General features: G+C 56.8%; 1 protein-coding gene across 1 annotated transcript; it reads left to right on the top strand.

Annotated features, from left to right (window-relative positions):
* The first annotated feature begins 48 nt into the window (after positions 1 to 48).
* On the top strand, positions 49 to 16,348 carry LMAN1L (lectin, mannose binding 1 like). The gene is given in 18 exon segments (XM_089906235.1): positions 49 to 4,997; positions 5,000 to 5,151; positions 5,154 to 5,295; positions 7,832 to 7,986; positions 8,100 to 8,207; positions 8,299 to 8,357; positions 9,774 to 9,873; positions 10,241 to 10,361; positions 10,943 to 10,952; positions 10,954 to 10,993; positions 11,619 to 11,751; positions 12,060 to 12,210; positions 12,313 to 12,379; positions 13,168 to 13,328; positions 14,251 to 14,374; positions 15,036 to 15,163; positions 15,892 to 15,898; positions 16,226 to 16,348. Coding segments are annotated over 18 exon segments (1,815 nt in total). The 5' UTR covers positions 49 to 4,963.
* Positions 16,349 to 16,524: the final 176 nt, after the last annotated feature.

The following is a 16,524-nucleotide window of genomic DNA, read 5'->3' as shown; positions in this document are numbered from 1 at the left end:
TCTTGTCCATCCCCCTGTCTCTGTGAGTGAGGCTGTGCTTGCCCTGTGAGTGGGGCGGGGTGGGGAGCACCGCGGGCAGATGTAGCCGCCGCCTTATGTCAGCTGCACGAGCGAGTGTCCTGTGTCTGCCATGGGAGAGCTCTCACTACCCGCCTCTCCCAGTGTCCCGCTGCCAGGCAGGTTTGGCCCTGAGGCCGCCCTGGGCTTGGGTCCCGTCCACAGGGTGATGCCTGGGCATCCCGGCCGCCTCTCCTGCCGTGTTGTTCAGGCCCTCAGCACGAGGAGGGCTGGAGCCACGGACGGGGGAGAAAGCCAGGCCTGACCAGCTGGAGATGGGCTCCCCTTGGTAGGAGGCAGGATAAACGTCTGGTGCTTCAGAGGAGATGGTGACCTGGAGTGGGAGGGGGAAGGGGAGACTCTGATACGCTGGTGGTTCTCACAGTCCGCCTAAGATGTAGCACTGCCGCCCCGTCCCCAGCCCTGTGTGTGCCCAGCCCCGTGCCTGAGGACACAAAGGTGGGGGGGGGTCTTCCCCACCGCACCTTGTGGGGCACAGATGGAGAACGCGGACCAGCCATGGGGTTTTCTCCCCTCGGGTTCCCCAGGGCCAGTGGTCAGTGTGGAACCTCTGAGGGCTGTTGGGAGGCTCACCTCATTCACTGAGACAGGCAGCAGGGGTGGGGTTCCCCTTGTTGGCACTCCGCGCCCGCCTTTCCTAGCCAGCAAGCCCTGAAATCCAGGCAGTTCTGACCTGGCAGTACGCCTCGCGTCTGCAGCTCCTCGGCCCACCGTGGTCCAGCACCATCACCTCCCACAGCCCAGTGTTGCCACTCCTCACCTCCCCGAGTCCGTCTGCACACAGCCAGACTCATTTTTCTAAAACTAGACTTCATTCAACAACAAATATTTGGATACCTGCTGTGTGTAGGACTGGGGTTCAGCAGTGAGCAAAACAGACCCCGTGGAGTTCACAGTTGGGAAGACAATCACATAGACAATTACAAACTGATAAGTGCTGTGAAAGAAACATACATCATGGGAATCGGGCCTTGACTGTAGATCAGGGAGGGCTTCCCAGAAGAGGCAGCATCAGAAGGATGAACGGGAGGGTAAGGGAGTGGGTAGCAGCATACCAAGAGGGAGGAGCCAGCTGGTCCCTGCTTCCCAGAAATCACTGGAGAGGGGAACTGAGCCTGCCATAGGTGTTAGCCGCAAGGAGGTTGCTGGTGACTTTAGCAAGACCTGAGTTTGCTGGGGGTGGATTCCAGATCACAATGGCTAGAGGAGGTGCGAGGAATGCGGGAAGGTAGGCAGTCTTTGGAGGAGCCTGGCCGTAATGAAGAGGAGAGGGGGTGAGAGGATATTTAAGGCAGCAGAGGCTTGAGCAAATATGACCGCCAAAGGGAAGGACGTTTACCTTGGGATAGCGTCCACATACTGAGAGGGAGGCGGAAAATATAGAGGGGAGGTCATGGTAGTGATTGAAGGTGGAACCTTCCCTAGAGCAAGGTCGGGCAGCTGGAATCCAGACCGGAAGGGGCAGTGGGTGTGCGATGGGAGAGGGACTGTCCTGGTGAGACTGCCAAGGGGAGGGAGTCACGCGGTGGTAAATGTCTGACACTCAGGTCTAGGGCAGGTGTGGGGGAAGGGAGCTCTGATGTATAGTGTGCCGGTGTCCATGGTGTACCCTCTGCCAGGGTAGATTTCATGCTACCAACCTGACTTCACTGAAAGCAGGGATCAGGGTGGACTCTGACAATTGGCTCTCACTAGCTGGTCTGGAAGCCAGTTCAGGTTCAGAAACTTGCAAAGATGCCTGTGGCCATGAGGCCACAAGAGGGGCCAGGCAGGCGTCATAATGGAGAATTGCACCAAGTGTGACAAGCAAGAATAAAGGGGCGGGCTTCCCTGGTGGCACAGTGGTTTTGAAAGTCCGCCTGCCGATGCAGGGGACGCGGGTTCATGCCCCGGTCTGGGAAGATCCCACATGCCGCGTAGCGGCTGGGCCCGTGAGCCAAAAAAAAAAAAAAAAAAGAATAAAGGGGCAAGTTCCAGCTGATGGGGTGCTGCGGGAATGCAGGCGCAGGTAACGGGATGTTCCTTCTACCTGGTGGCATGTGAGCCCCCCTCCTGCTCCCATTCCTTCATTACTTCTCCCCTCTCTCCCTTGGTTTATGGTTTTTTATTTTTCCCCTCTTTCTTCTCTCATCCTCCCCTTGTGCTCTACTGGCAACTACTGGCAACTGGCATGTCATAGATGAGCGAGACAGAGTTCTCACCCAAGGAGCTTACAGACCTGGGGGAATCCGCTCAGGGCTCAGCTCGGTGCCCAGAAATCTGGTGGATGTTGCCCACCGCCAGCACCGAGCCCGTGAGGCAGAGGACGGAGGCGTGGGGCAGCTTCTCAGATGTGTGGAGAGCAGTCAGGGACGGGGTGGGGCGATCCTGGCAAGGGAAGGGCACTGACTGGGCAAAGGCGGTGAGGTGCTTAAGTGTGGCCGGGATAAGGTGCCAAGGGGTGTAGTTTGGGAGCACGTGAGGCTGAAGAGAAATCAGGGCCCAGACCCCACCTGGCTTTGCAGGCCCCTCAAGGAGTTTAACTTTATACAAAGATGACCAAGAGCAATTGAAGGATTTAGGGCGGAGTGACATAGATCTGCACTTTAGAAAGATCATTCTGGCTGCAGTCTGGCTAGAGGAGGTTGTTGCCAAGATCTTGGCTCTCTGTGCACCACTGCCGAACGGAAATACGGAGACAGAGTTATAGAGGAGAAGGAAAGAGCGGCTTTATTTCTTTGCCAGGCAAAGAGGCAACACAGTAGTCTAGCGCCTCAAGAACTATGAGCCGCTCTTTCTTTCTCCTCCATAACTCTGTCTCCGTATTTCTGTTCGGCATCGGTGCACAGAGAGCCAAGATTTTGGCAACAGGGTGGTGGTGTCCGGAGTGGAGACAGGGAGATGGTGGGGAGGCTGAGAGGCCAGACAGGAGGTGACTGATGGTGGCCTGGACGAGGGAAGCTGGTAGGAAGTGGAGAGGAAGATGAACACGGTGTTTTACTGAGCTGAGCTCTGTCACGCCTTGTTCTAGTGGATGTAGTATCTCACGTAACCCTCCAAACAACTCTTGGAGATATATGCTATTATTATCTCCATTTTACAGGTAAGGAAAGTGAGGCTTGGAGAGATTAAAGCATCAGGTAACCGTATGAGAGTGGCAGGAGCAAATTGAAGAGCTTGCTGATGGCTGATGCGAGGATGAGGCAGAGGAAGGGATCTGGGGGGATTCCAGTATCCAGCTTGATAAGGTGGGTGGTGCCACCCATTTCCCCTCAGCCCTGGAGGAGGATGTGCTGGGGGTTGGAGAAGAGGAGTTTGGTTTGGACGTGTTGTCTGGGGGCCTTTGAGATATCCAAGCAGAGAGGTCTACTCCAGGGTTAGACATTCATTCGGGGCTGTGGCTGCAGGAGAAGCCAGGCTGAAAGTAGAGATTTGGGGATCGTGGGCACAGCAATGGTGCTTGAAGCCATGGACGTGGACGAGCTTGGCCAGGTAGCACGTGGAGCCTGAGGAGAGACGTGACCCGTAAGGGGCCAGGGAGGGAGAACAGTGACCAAGAAGCAGCTCCTGGGATGGCCCAGGGCAGCAGAGAGGCAGGTGAGCCCTGGGGCAGGGTTTCTCAGAGCAGGGGGAAGAGAGGGGGTGTCCACAGCATTTCACATTGCAGAGACCGTGTTGAGAATTGTCTGCTAGGCACAGAGAATGGGCATCGTCAGGCCTTGCTGGAGCAGTTTTCCTGGGAGGCGGAGGTGGGGAGGGCAGGAGCTGGAAGGTCTTAGGGGGAGGCGAGGAAGCAGGGCTGGAGGGGAGCCCACCTTTCCACAGCTTGGCTGTGAAGGTGAAGCGGGAGAGCAGGTGGAGGTAGCTGAGGGCTTAGTGTAGAGAAATGAAGTTCTTCTTTTAGCGTGTCCTAAAATTTTCCATTTACAGCCTTGGTTTTAATTACTTTGTGGAGCTTCAGAATCTTAATCCTACTGGGGGTTTACAAAGTACAGTAAAACTTCAGCTACCCAGAAATCTTGGCAAACGAGCTACGCTGGAAAACCAAAATGTACTTGGATGAAAATATTTGAAATATAGGATTTCTTACTTTTTAAAAACTTTTTTTATTATGGAAATTATCAAACAGATAAAAGTAGAGAGAAGAATATAAGCAAGCCTCACGTCCCCACAACCCAACTTTATCAGTTATTAGCTCAAGGTCAATCCTGTACCATGCGCACGCTGTTCCCCTCAAGCTCTGGGATATTTGGAAGCAAATCCTAGATGTTACGTCAATTCATCCGTAAAGCTTTAGTATGTTTCTCCAGAAGACATAAGAAAAAAAAACAAAACACTACACAGTACCATTATTACTCCTAAAAATTCTAACAAGAATTCCTTAATTTAATCAAATATCCATTGTGCAAATTTCCCCAATTGTCTCATTTTTCCCACATTTAGTTGGTTAAAATTAGGCTCCAAACAAAGTCTATGCATTGCATTTATTTGCTCTGTCTCTTAAGGCTCCCTTTCTATTTTCATATACTTTATTTGTTGAGGAAACTAGGTTGCTTGGAGGCATGAGTGTTCGGGAATATGGCAGAGAGCGGAGTATTGCAGCAGGGAGAGCAGGATAGGGAAGGATGGGGTGGGTAGGTAATGGCCAGACAGTGGGGACATCCATCTGTGGGAAGGAGGCAGGATGTAGGGGCCCATCCCAGGCAGGGAAGAAAGACAGAGCTGCGGAGGGTGGCCCATCCCAGTGACCCCTGAGGCCCTGCAGCCGCTGGGGCAGAAGGGAGGTAGAAGGATGGCCTGAGACGAGGAGCAGGGGCAGAGCTCAGGTTGGCAAGAGGTCAGGCTGCCCATCAGGCTGGAGGTGAAGTGACGGGCAGGGCCTGAGGTCAGGCCTGGAAGGAACAGGATGTCTGTGCTGGGCAGGTGGGGAGAGGACAGTGCCAAAACCCAGCTCCTGGCCCATCCCGGCTCCTCCCCACCTGGCCCCATCCCAGGAGGCCCTCCCTGGCCTCCCAGCTGCAAATCCACCCTTAGGCCCAGATACCAGATCCTTTCACAGTGCTGGTGGTCCGTGGCCTGGATCCCTTGCTCTGCCTCTCCTCCTCTTCTTACTCCTGGACCCTCACAGCCCTGAGTGGGGCCATCCTCCTCAGCGAAGGTTTGATTACAAGCTCAGCTTCAGAGGACCAAGCCTGGCATTGCCTGGGGCTGGAATACCCTTCTGGAGCCATCACGGAGGTAAGGGGGCCAGCCATGCCCAGGGTGGAACACTGGAGGGGCTGACCAGCTCTGGGTGGCTGTGACTTGGTGGGGAGCAGGCCTGCCAGTACCAGCCACTGCCCAAGATGGGGCCAGGCCTGGGCAGCCAGTGCCAGGGGCCCAGGGCCCCTCCCAGACCTGTCTGCTGCTCCACGACAGCCCCACCCCCAGCCAGCAGCCTCAGTTTCTCCTCTCTGCTTCTCCTCTTCTTTGCCCTGGGGCTTCTCTCTTCTCTCTTTATTTTTTTATTTTTATTTTTTGCGGTACGCAGGCCTCTCACTGTTGTGGCCTCTCCCGTTGCGGAGCACAGGCTCCGGACGCGCAGGCTCAACGGCCATGGCTCACGGGCCCAGCCACTCCGCGGCATGTGGGATCTTCCCAGATTGGGGCACGAACCGTGTCCCCTGCATCACAGGTGGACTCTCAACCACTGCGCCACCAGGGAAGCCCTCTCTTCTCTTTTTACCCCTCCTTGGAGGACCCCTCACCCTGCCTCTTGGACCTGTGAACACACACACACACACACACACACACACACACGTTCATAGGATGAGTCCCAGACACCAGGCAACTTGGACCAGCAGCAACCTACACTTTGGCTCCACGCCGTTGGGTCTGTGGCTGTCCAAGAGAACTAGGGGGCTGCCTGGAGGGAGGCATCCCCATGGCCAGCTGTTTTGCCAGAGAGGGCCCCAGCCCTGCCCTGTATGTTTGTTGGGTGGAAGCAAGCATGAGAGCATCTTAGCCCATACTTTGTATCCAGGGCCTTCTAAATCCAGACCTACGAAGAATCTGTCTTCTGCTTAGTCTTGTTCTAAAAAGATTCTGGAGGACTTATAAGGACCTATGCAATAGAGAGAAGTTTAAATTAGGAGTGAGCAAGAAGAATAAGACTTAGGGTTGAGGCCTGAAATGAGTCCAAGAATGTGGCTTGTTGCCAAAACATATGCTGTGAAGTCTGCCTACCCTTCAGAGTTGGGCCGTGGATCTGGTTCAGAGCCTCCTAGCAGACAAACCAAAGAGAGAAAGCAGATCCATTGTGTATTTCCGTGTCTGTGAGATGAAATTTCTGAAAAACAGCATGATTCCTAACTGAGACCAGAACAAATATCCCTTTAAGAAGACCGGCCCTCTCGGCAGGGTTTAGGCCCAGTCCTCCCTCGCAGAGACACAGGAGGTAAGCAAAGGAGGGGGCTGTTCCTCATAGCCCGGAGCCAGGCCCTGCCTCGGGGCCAGGATGCCTGAGGGCCAGGATGGCAAGGCCCATACCACACTCACGCTCTGGGCCATGCCAAGTCTGGGGTGTCCCAGGCCATACAGGGTAGCAGAGGTATATTCTTCAAGGCCACACAGTGATATGCTCACTGTCCATTCATTCATTCCTCCTTGTATCAGACTCACCCCATGCCCTGTGTGCCCAGCCCAGAGCCACAGGGCTGAGTCTGGTTCAAGGAGCCCACAGTCTAGGGGGAGGTCCCATGAACAATCCACATGAGGCAGAGCACAGAAGGGTGGCAGGTGTGGGCAATCTCTGCCTCCTGCCTGCCACTCCAGAGGCAGTGGTGGCTCCCAAGGGCTCCAGCACTCCTGGCCTTGCAGCCTCTGAGCCTCCCTGCCCCCAGCTCTGGCCTTTGCCAAGCAAACAGGCTGGATTATCAGTCTCTAGAACGGCCGGCAGGGACTGGGCCCTGGGCCAGGTTCCAGGCTGGCAGGCCGCAGAGGAGGGGAGCCAGCAGGGGCGGGGCCTCTGATCACCCTTCTCCTTTTCCTGCCAAGCCTGCCTCAGTTTCTCACCCCTTTCTTCCCTCCTCCCCCACCCCGCCCGCACCAGTGGTAATTCTCACACTCACTCCATCCCTCACCCTTTCCTCAGTCCCGCAGACCAGTTCCCACCTTCGCTTTCATACTTTCCCCACCTTGAGATGTCCCCTAGCTGCCCCCATCAGGAAGGCCCAGCTCGTCTGGACACACCCAAGTGTCTGTTCAGGGTCTAGAGTTCTGACCGTCCACGTGGTTATTCTCTCCAGGTGATCCCCTGTGTTCTGTGGTCTCAGGCATGTCCTTTCCCTCATAGGGCCTGTTTCCTCATCTGAGAAACACAAAGGGTTGGACACAAATCTGTCTCATGGCGGAAAAAGCTTGTACTTTGGAGTCAGACAGAGCTGAGTTCCAGTTCACTTAGTTCCTTAACTTTTCTGAGCCTCAGCTTCCTCATCTATAAAAGGGGGTCTTATAAAAGCAGGCTACACAGACCTGTGGTGAGGCTTACACGAGAATGCGGGGAAAGTGCTCTGTGTGGGTTTGGCCTCCGTTGCCCTCCCCTGGCAAAGGCCCATCCAGCCGTGCTGGGGTCTCACTTCTTCGGTGGATTCCAGTGTCGGACTAGCCAGCCTGTTATCTAATGGCTGTGATGTTACCTTCTCCTCCTCCTGGAGCCCAGCCTTGACCAATGAGAGAGAATGATGGGGGAGCAGGGGCTGGTGGGGCCCAGGCCCTGAGCTGCCCTGGTCCGCAGATGCCATCCCAGGCCTGGAGGAGGTACGGCTGGCCCCAGCCATGCGGAACCGGAATGGTGCCGTGTGGAGCAGGAACCGTGTCCTCTTCTCTGCCTGGGAGGTGGAAATGCAAATGAGGGTGACTGGGCCGGGGCGCCGGGGAGCCCAGGGCATGGTGAGTGGCCCCACCAAGGTCCAGTAGAGGGGGTGAGTCAGCGGGGCTGGTGGTGAGCCCGGGGTTCCAGTGTCCTGCAGGGACCCTTGAGCTGAGCAGCTGGGGACCCGCAGGCCGTGTGGTACACCCAGGACAGGGGCCAAGTAGGCTCTGTCCTGGGGGCGCTGGACTCGGGGGACGGCATTGGGACCCTCTTCGACTCCTCGGCTGAGGATACCCAGGTGAGTCATGGTCTCCTGCCCGCCGTCCCGCCCACACCCTCACCCTCCTCCCTGTGCCCGTGGCCCAGGCTGCTTGTCACCTCCCACACAGAACAGCCCTGCCATCCGTGTGCTGCCCAGTGATGGGCACAACCCCTACGAGGCGCTTGGGTAAGGCCCCGCCTGGCCTGCCCCACACGCCATTCCTGCGCTGCTAGGGGCTTGGCGGTAACCCGCTCTGCCCACCATGCCCCTGCCCTGGCCTCTGGTGAGGAGCCCCCCTCCTTGGGCGGTGCCCTCCTTTCTGGTCTCTCATCTAAGCTGATGGCACTGCCCTGGGACTCCATCCCACTCGGTCCCAGAGGTGCCTCCTCCTCCGGGGCCTGGGACCAGAGTTTGCTTGCTGTTCCTGGGAACCCCCCACTGAGTCCTCAACTCATTCAACCCAACAGCCCCAGGCAGCGGGAGCAGAGAAATGATGCAAGGTGGGGCCCATGCTCAGTGTTTTCGCTCACATCATCTCATATTGACACTCTTGAGAAGTGGGGATTAGTGCCCAGTTACAGGTGAGGACACTGAGGCCCAGAGAGGGGAAGTGATTTGCCCCAGGTCACACCGTTGTGCACAGAGCTGAGATACGAGGGCAGATTTGCCCATGGAGCGTCCACGCCTTTCCCGCACCAGCTGCCTGCCTGCACCGTCTCTTTCTCTCAGATGACGTGGCTGCCCATCCCTCCTGAGCCAGGCTGCCTCCTCAGTAGCTGGGCCAGTTCGTCAGTGTCTCTCGGCAGGCATCCCCTAGCTCATAACAATTAGAATAATTGCTAACGTTTATGACCTGAGCTTACTGTACGCCAGGCACAGCGCCAAGTACTTCACATTCATTACTTGGTTGACCCTCATAACAATGTTATGAGGGAATCTCAATTATTATCTTCATTTTAAAGGTGGGGAAACTAGCGTTTGGAAAGCTGAGGTAACTTGCCCCAGGTCACACGGCTCCTCCCCTGCCCCGCACCGCCTCCCTCTTGGCTGAAGGCAGTGGTGACAGGCTCTCTGGTGTGAGAGCTTCTGTGTGTCCATAAGCCCAGAGAGACTCAGGACGTCTCGGGCTCAACACTCCTAACAAACACCCAGAGCTAGCGGCACCGCCCCAGCGGGGGAGGCAGGCTGGTCATACTGTCCTTGGCTGCTAGGATGAGTCTCGTGTTGTCTGTCCTGCTGCAGGCCAAGCTTGGCAGAAGGGAGAGGAAAGAGAAGCCGTACCCAGAGGGAAGCCCGTGGGACGAGGCCCGGGGGACTGGGGGTGGAAACCCCACTGTTGGTCCAGGCTCTGCCCGCTAGGGAGGAGTCCCAGGGAGGGCCAAGTCCCAGCATTCCGCCAGGCAAGGCCTGCTTCCCCGCTCCCCTCTCTTCCGCTACAGGAGCAGAAGACAGCAAGGGAGGCTCGAGCTAGACAGCAAGGACAGGTCCTGCACCAGTGGGGGTGGCTGGCACTGCAGGCCTGGGAAGAACGGCCTCTGGGACCACACCTGCTGGTTAGGCCTTTGGTCCTGTGCGGCCTGGCTGGATTCCAAGTGCCCACAGGGATGGAGCCAGCCGGGTGCTGGGCTCCTGCCACCAGGACTTCCGGAACCGGCCTTACCCCTTCAGAGCACAGATCACCTACTGGGGGCAGAGGCTGCGTGTGAGTCTCCCCTCCTGCTTTTGTGGGTCCACCAGGCAGGGAGTGCAGATGACAGGGCTCGAGCTTTATGAACGCCCATGACCCCACAGACATACCTGTGACACCACACAGTGTCCCTGGTCCATGCAGGCAGCACCCCAGGGATCCTCCTCCCTACACAGACTCCTAACTGGCCCTGAGCACATGCTTGGGAGGGCTGGCGTGAGACCAGGTGTGCGAGCCCCTCTGCACCACTCTGACACCAAGCTGCTGCCCGCCTTCCGGGCCAGGGGAGCCAGTGAGTCAGGTGGGGACGATCCACTTGCCGGGGTCAGGGGAGAGGAGTGGGCTCCCTCTGCAAGGGGCCCGTGCCCTCTGTGCCCCTCAGGTGTCCTTGAACAGTGACCTCACTCCCAACGACCCGGATGAGGTCTGTGTCGATGTGGGGCCCCTGCTTTTGGCCCCTGGAGGTTTCTTTGGGGTCTCGGCAGCCACCAGCACCCTGGCAGGTGAGGGCCCCTAGCTGGGAGCTGTGTGGCAAGAGGAAGAGGGACAGCCGCAAGGGACATTTAGAGAAATGGAGCAAAAGGATGTGATATAACAGAACCCGTGGAGGAACTCAGCCGGGAAGCAGGGAGCAACCAGAGGTGGGAGTCCTGGGATGACAGGGCTTTGGTCTTTACACTCTGGGTGCTGGGGAGCCATGGGCGGTTTCTGAGGAGGACAGTGACATGGTCAGAGCCACGCGGAGGAGGTGGCCTCTGTGTGGTGGCTCCTGCCAGCAGCAGCCAGGCTCTGGGCCTGAGGGTGCTGCTCGGCCTGTGGTCATGGCTCTAGGTCAGGACTGTCCAGTTTTCTCACTCACTGGCGGTCCCCCTCTGGCTCTGTGTGTGGGTCAACCCTCACAGCCCACCCATCTGCTGGTCTGATCCTCACACCTTTCCCATGAAGTGAACAAGACAAGGGTCAGAGCTGCCCAAAGTCACCCAGATCTCTTGCCTGCCAGGAACATAATGGAGGCTGGGGAGAGAGGGCTGAGTGAGTGAGTTGCCGGGTGGGAGCTACCTTCCCTCTCTACCCCCCTTTCCAGATGACCATGATGTCCTTCCTGACCTTCAGTCTGCGTGAGCCGGGTGCAGAGGTAGCGCTGGCCCTGGGCCTTCCCTGGGGGTAGGGCTGGGGGAGAGGCAGCCCAGGGATCCCTTCCCTCCCCGGATGCTCTTCTCATGTCCAGCTACCAGACCTGTCATTCCAACCCTTATCTCTACCGGCTCATGGAGCTCTGCTCAGGCCAAGTCTTGTGCTAGGCAGTGCTGGGGACCAGAGGTGACCCAGAGCCAGGCCCTGTCTGTCCTCAAGGACCTCCCAGCCTGACTAGGAGCTATGGGAGCACAGAGGGGTCCTAACCAGCCAGGAGAGCAGGGAAGACCGCATGGCAAAGATGAGCTTGAAAGAACACAGGGAGTGGCATGGACAAAGGTCTGAGGCCTGAGAGAGCTGCTGGGGTCTGGGCTGCAGCAGGAGAGAAGGGTGTGAGGGTCGGCAGTGCAGTGGGGCTGGGAGGACTGGAAAGTTCTGGGCCTGGTGGCAGAAGGAGAACCAGCTGTATGGGAAAGAGAACCAGCGGGGTGGGGGTGTCTTCCCATCCTGGGGTGAATGTTTGGTCAGGGAGGGGGACTGGGCTTGTGGGAGGCCCTGTGAGGAGACTCCCCGGCCCCCAGATCTCCCATGGGTTTGGGGCCTAAGTTTTCATCTTCTTCCTCCAGCCTCCCCCGCAGCCCTTCCTGGAGACAGAGCAGCTCCGCCTGGCAAGGCAGCTGGAAGGGCTGCGGGCAAGGCTGGCCCTGGGCACCAAGGAGGACATGATTCCAAAGCCGAACTGTGAAGTCCAGGAAGAGGGTAGGGACCCAGGGAACGGGCAGGTGGGGCAAGGGCTTGATTGAGGGTCACAGGATCCTCTTCCCTTCGAACCAGGAGTCCTTTAACCAGTGGGGACACGGAGGCCTGAGGAGGCCATATGTAAGCAGGTTCTGGGGCCCAGGTGATGTGTCCTGTCCCTGCCCCACCACCCAAACACCTCTTTCCAGGGGAGAGCCTTGGAGGCAGAAGCCACACCTTTCTGGCCCTCCAAGGAGCCTTCGAAAGATAGGATCTCTTGCCCCACCCCAGCTGCCGGCTGCCTGTCCCAGCTCTGCCCCTATCCCCAGGGGGAAGTAGCTTTGCCCTGGAGGAGACACTGCACAGACACAGCCAGATTCTGCAGGCTCTCCAGGGTCTCTCCAAGCACTTGGCACAGGCTGAGAGGCAATGGAAGAAGCAGCTGGTGTCCCCAGGCCAGGCCAGGCCGAGGAAGCCTGGGTGAGTGGCCCCTCAGGCATCCAAGGGTCTGCCTGCAGGCCTGGAGAAGCTGAGCCCCATAGGCACTGGGTCTGATGGCACCAGTGCGCTCCCTCTGTCCAGAAAGAGGAGCAAGCACCGCATTTGGGAACTAGTCTCCCCCAAGGCCTGGAGGGAACGGAGGGCAGGGGTGAAATGCTGCAGGTCGCAGATGGGGTGGACCTGCCAGGCAGGGGAACGGGCAGGAGGGCGGCTCTGCACAAGCGAAGGCTCACAGAGCCCCACAGCTGGGGCTGGGGAAATGAGTTGCCACGTATTTAGATGTGGGTCTCCAGACAAGTGACAGAAATAGACCGGGTGTTTATTTGCATGTAGCTCCACGTGTGATTTGATTCACATACGCTTGCTTAATGCTCAGAATCCTCATTTCCCCTCCACTGCCATCCTGGCTTCTCCCCTTGGGAGTCATGTCCCATGGCAGACCCAGCCTGGGGCCTGAGAGCTGAGCTCAGTCAAGATGTTAGATGCTGAGCAGAAGAGGCCAGCGGCTCCTGTGAGCTTTGCTGGGCTCTGACAGCTCTAGGTTTGAATCATGTCCTCAGGACAGAGCAGCTGAGGCTGGGCTGCTGGAGTGGGGCAGAGGGGAGGGAGGCCACACTCCAAGGCCAGGCCCAGGACTCCCCCTGCCAGGTTCTACCCACCCCTGAAAGAGGTGGCCAACGACCCAAGCACCGGGAGTTGACTGTGCCCTAGGGGAAGTGGGGAGGAGAGGACTGGCCTCCTTTTGGGGCAGAACCACTTCTGGAAAGGGGAGGAACTTTGAGAAAGCTCCCAATTGGCCACTGTCAAGGGGGAAGCCACCATCCTCAAGGAAAGGCTTTGAGAGGAGGCGGGAGTCAGAAGCCCAGGTGGAGAGGGTTAGATAAACCTAATGTATCCCAAATGAGGAGGGCCCAGGTAATGGTGTAAGGCCTCTAGAAGGAAGAGGGCTGCAAATCCCTGGGGAAGGTGAACTCTGAAAAGAGAGGGGCTGTGCCCTGGGCCCTAGAGAAGAGGCTGGCACTCCTGCAGGACTCAGCTAAGGTCAGTGCCCTACTCCGTGGACAGCGGACTCTGCTCCAAGACCTGCAAGAGATGAGGTAAGGGCACAGGGAGATGAGGATCCTGGGGGAGAGGAAGGAGAAGTCCCCATCCACCAACTTGGCTTCTCTGCCTGAAGACCCCCCCCCATTAGTCCTTTATTCCTTTCATCGTTTCCCGAGCACCCAGCACAAAGTCTGGAGCATAGCGAGGGGCTAGGGGCCAAGTTAGGTTTGTTGAACTGACCTGAAATGAACTGAATCAAGTTAAAATTTTGAAACTCCTAGTTTAAGCACAACTCCCTGAGACATTCTCACCCAGGAGGGTTAGTAAATTTGAGCCTTCCTTCAGTGATAGCTTCTGGAAGGAGGGAAGGTTTTTTTTGACCACTCCACGCGGCATGCGGGATCGAACCCGCGCCCCTTGCACTGGCAGCACGGAGTCTTAACCACTGGACTGCCAGGGAAGTCCCAGCGGGGAACATTTTGATGGGGTTCTTGGAGGGAGCACAACCAAAATCAGGCCCAGCTGGGGAGTGGGCAGTCCATGACTTCATTTTACCCTCCTCCGGCCTCCCAGCAGCCCTCTCTAGGCCAGGCCTCTGGAGTTACCCATGGAGCCCTGGGGGCAGGGGGTCACCTTGATGCCATGGGAGGAGGATGGCTTCAGGTTGTATGCTGTGGCTGCACCCCAACCCCAGCCCTCCTCCTTACATCTAGATGCCTGGGGGCCAGAGACTGAAGGCAGAGCCCAGGAAGCCTGGGGTTGAGACAGACAGCTTTAGGGAGGTGCTTCTCTGAGCTAAAGCTGTCTTGAGGAGAAGCTCTGGGGTAAAAAGACCAGTCCCCAAAAGGAGCCATATGGATGGTGTCTATTTCTCACCCAGGTGCTGCCTTTGGGGATTATGAGAAATGGTTAGGCAGTTTGGGTGCAATCAGAGGGGATAATGAGCTCTTTCCCTTGGTTTCCACCCTGCACCAGGGATGCAGCTGCTCACATGGCCTCAAGAGCCCAGGTCTTCTATCTGCCTGTGGGCACCAAGCATCATTTCTTAGAGCTGGCCCAGATCCTGAGCCTTCTGCAGAAGGACCTGCGGGGTCCAGTGGTGAGGGGCAAGGAAGGGGGGGGTGCGTGGGGCTCAGCCCCCTTCTTCCAGCACTTCTGCAGCCCCAGGCGCCTCCTGCTTTTGCCCTCCCCTCCTGGGACTCCTGTCAGGCACACCTGTGTCTGTGTCTGTGTGTGCATGCACACAGGCATGCAGGCACACAGATCTCATCTTCTCTCTGCCTTCTCTGCTCTCTGGAGAGTCCCACAGACTCTCAGTACCAGCAGGGCCCTGGAGACCACTTGGCCCAGCTTCCACAATGACCAGAAGATAAACGGGAATAGGCTGTGCCCAAGATCATTCAAAGCTTCATGGTGAAGTCCACTCTTCCTTGTGCCCCGCCCCATCTTGCTCTTTTCCTTGCCCTCTCCATCACTCTGTCTTTTGCTCTCTACTTCTCTCTCTTGCTTATCTCTAGAGACTTCGGCCCCCTGGAGATCCCAGGCCCCAGGCCCTCCCAGATGTTCCCACAGATGGAGCCATGGGATCTGGGGTGGGGAGGCAGCTTTGTACTCTGCCCTCTCTCCAAGTTCCCTGGATGAGAGTCAGGGTACCCCAACACTGGGAGAGGGAAACAAAGCCAACAGTGGCCCAGATTCTAGGTCCCCTCCCTCCTTCTGGGTAAGAAGCTGATCCAGGATCTTAGAACATCTCCTTTCAGAAAGCGGCAGCCAAGGACTCCTGCCCACCTGGTCAGCCCCCAGGGGTTTCCTCGTGTCTGCAGCCTGGAATCTTCCTGTTCTTCCTCCTCATCCAGACTGCAGGCTTCTTCTGCTATGTACACTTCAGGTGGGCCTTCCCATGGCAGGACTTCCCACACCTAACTAGCATCTCTTGGGTCTGGGCCATAGCCATTCAATTTGAGAGAGGGGATACTGAGGCCCAGCGGGGGACCTGCATGGTCCCCCAGCTGGCAAGAAGCAGCACCCAAGTTTGGACCCTTTTTTTCAATAGAGACTACTGACTGACTGCTCATCTGCTGGGCCCATCTAGGTCCTACCCTCACAGAACTCACTCTCCAATGTGAGAAACTGACAAGTAACTGACAGTCACATCCTTTGTGGTCAATGCCATGATGGCAAGAAGCTCAGGGGCTATAAGAGTGCAGGAAAAAGTACTTGAGCCAGCTTGGGGAGATCAGGGAATCACCTGGAAGGGACATTTGCTATGGGTCCTCAAGGCCACTAGGAGATTTCCAGCCTGACAAGATAAGTAAAGGCATTGATATAGAGGAAAAAGCATGAGAAAAGGCATGGAAGCATGAAAAAATATATATTTTGGAGAAAAAGTGGCAAGTTCAATACTGTAGAGCAAAGGGTGGGACCAGTTTGTGAAACTGGGCAAAGAGAATTTAAAAGGTTGGGGGGAGGTCACCGTTTCTGCTTAATGAGTGTTCGTAAATGAATGAAACACTTAGAGATGTAAGGTGTGCTAAGGAGCTTAGAAACGGGACAGTCCTTGTTGGTGGTATTTCAAGACAAGAAGAATCAGTGTGCGCTGGGACGGTCCTGGAGGAGGAGTGAAGTGTGCTGTTTTAAAAGCACAATGGGAGAGGGGATGGCCGGCAGATGTGGAGAACAGCAAAGGTATGAGGTGGAAATGATGACAGGCTTATGTGTTATATGAGTGCAATGGTGGCCATAAGGCTGGAACCACCTGGACAGACCTTGAATGCCAGGAGGAAAGTGTGGTACTGATGGAGCAGGCCAAGGGAGCCATAGAAGGCCCCAGAGCAGGGGGTGCTATGGTGCAGTGAGTGTAGGGAGGTGGATGTAGTAAATATAAGGAGCCTGGTCTCAAGAGCCCAGAAGGGAGAAGCCCAAGTAAACTTCTTCTCTCCCTGGCAGCAAGCTGGACAAGAACCTTCAGGACTATTTGTCCACAGGCAGCCTTCCTTTGAGTCCTGCACTACAAGTCCCTAGGACCCTGGGGGCTCTGAGGAGGCAGCCCCTCTCCCCCAGCATACATGGGTGACCTACCTCAACGCCCTGAAGAAATGTCCACTTCTCATCCCTAGGAAGTCACTCTATGCCTGGGAGGTGGAGAGCTTGGCCAGTGTCCTCTGCCTCTGGGTACCCAGCTCTTACCCACACCTTAGCTTTTGGGGAGCTCCAACCTGATTTCCCTCTCCTCATGCTTTGATATGCTCA

The sequence above is a fragment of the Delphinapterus leucas genome, chromosome 2 (assembly GCF_059928025.1).
Source record: "Delphinapterus leucas isolate spDelLeu-1000000601 "Yukka" chromosome 2, BTC_Dleu_Yukka2, whole genome shotgun sequence".
In the NCBI taxonomy this organism is placed as follows: domain Eukaryota; kingdom Metazoa; phylum Chordata; class Mammalia; order Artiodactyla; family Monodontidae; genus Delphinapterus; species Delphinapterus leucas.
The sequence above is the reverse complement of the archived record's forward strand: the minus strand, read 5'-3'. Positions and strand labels throughout refer to the sequence as shown.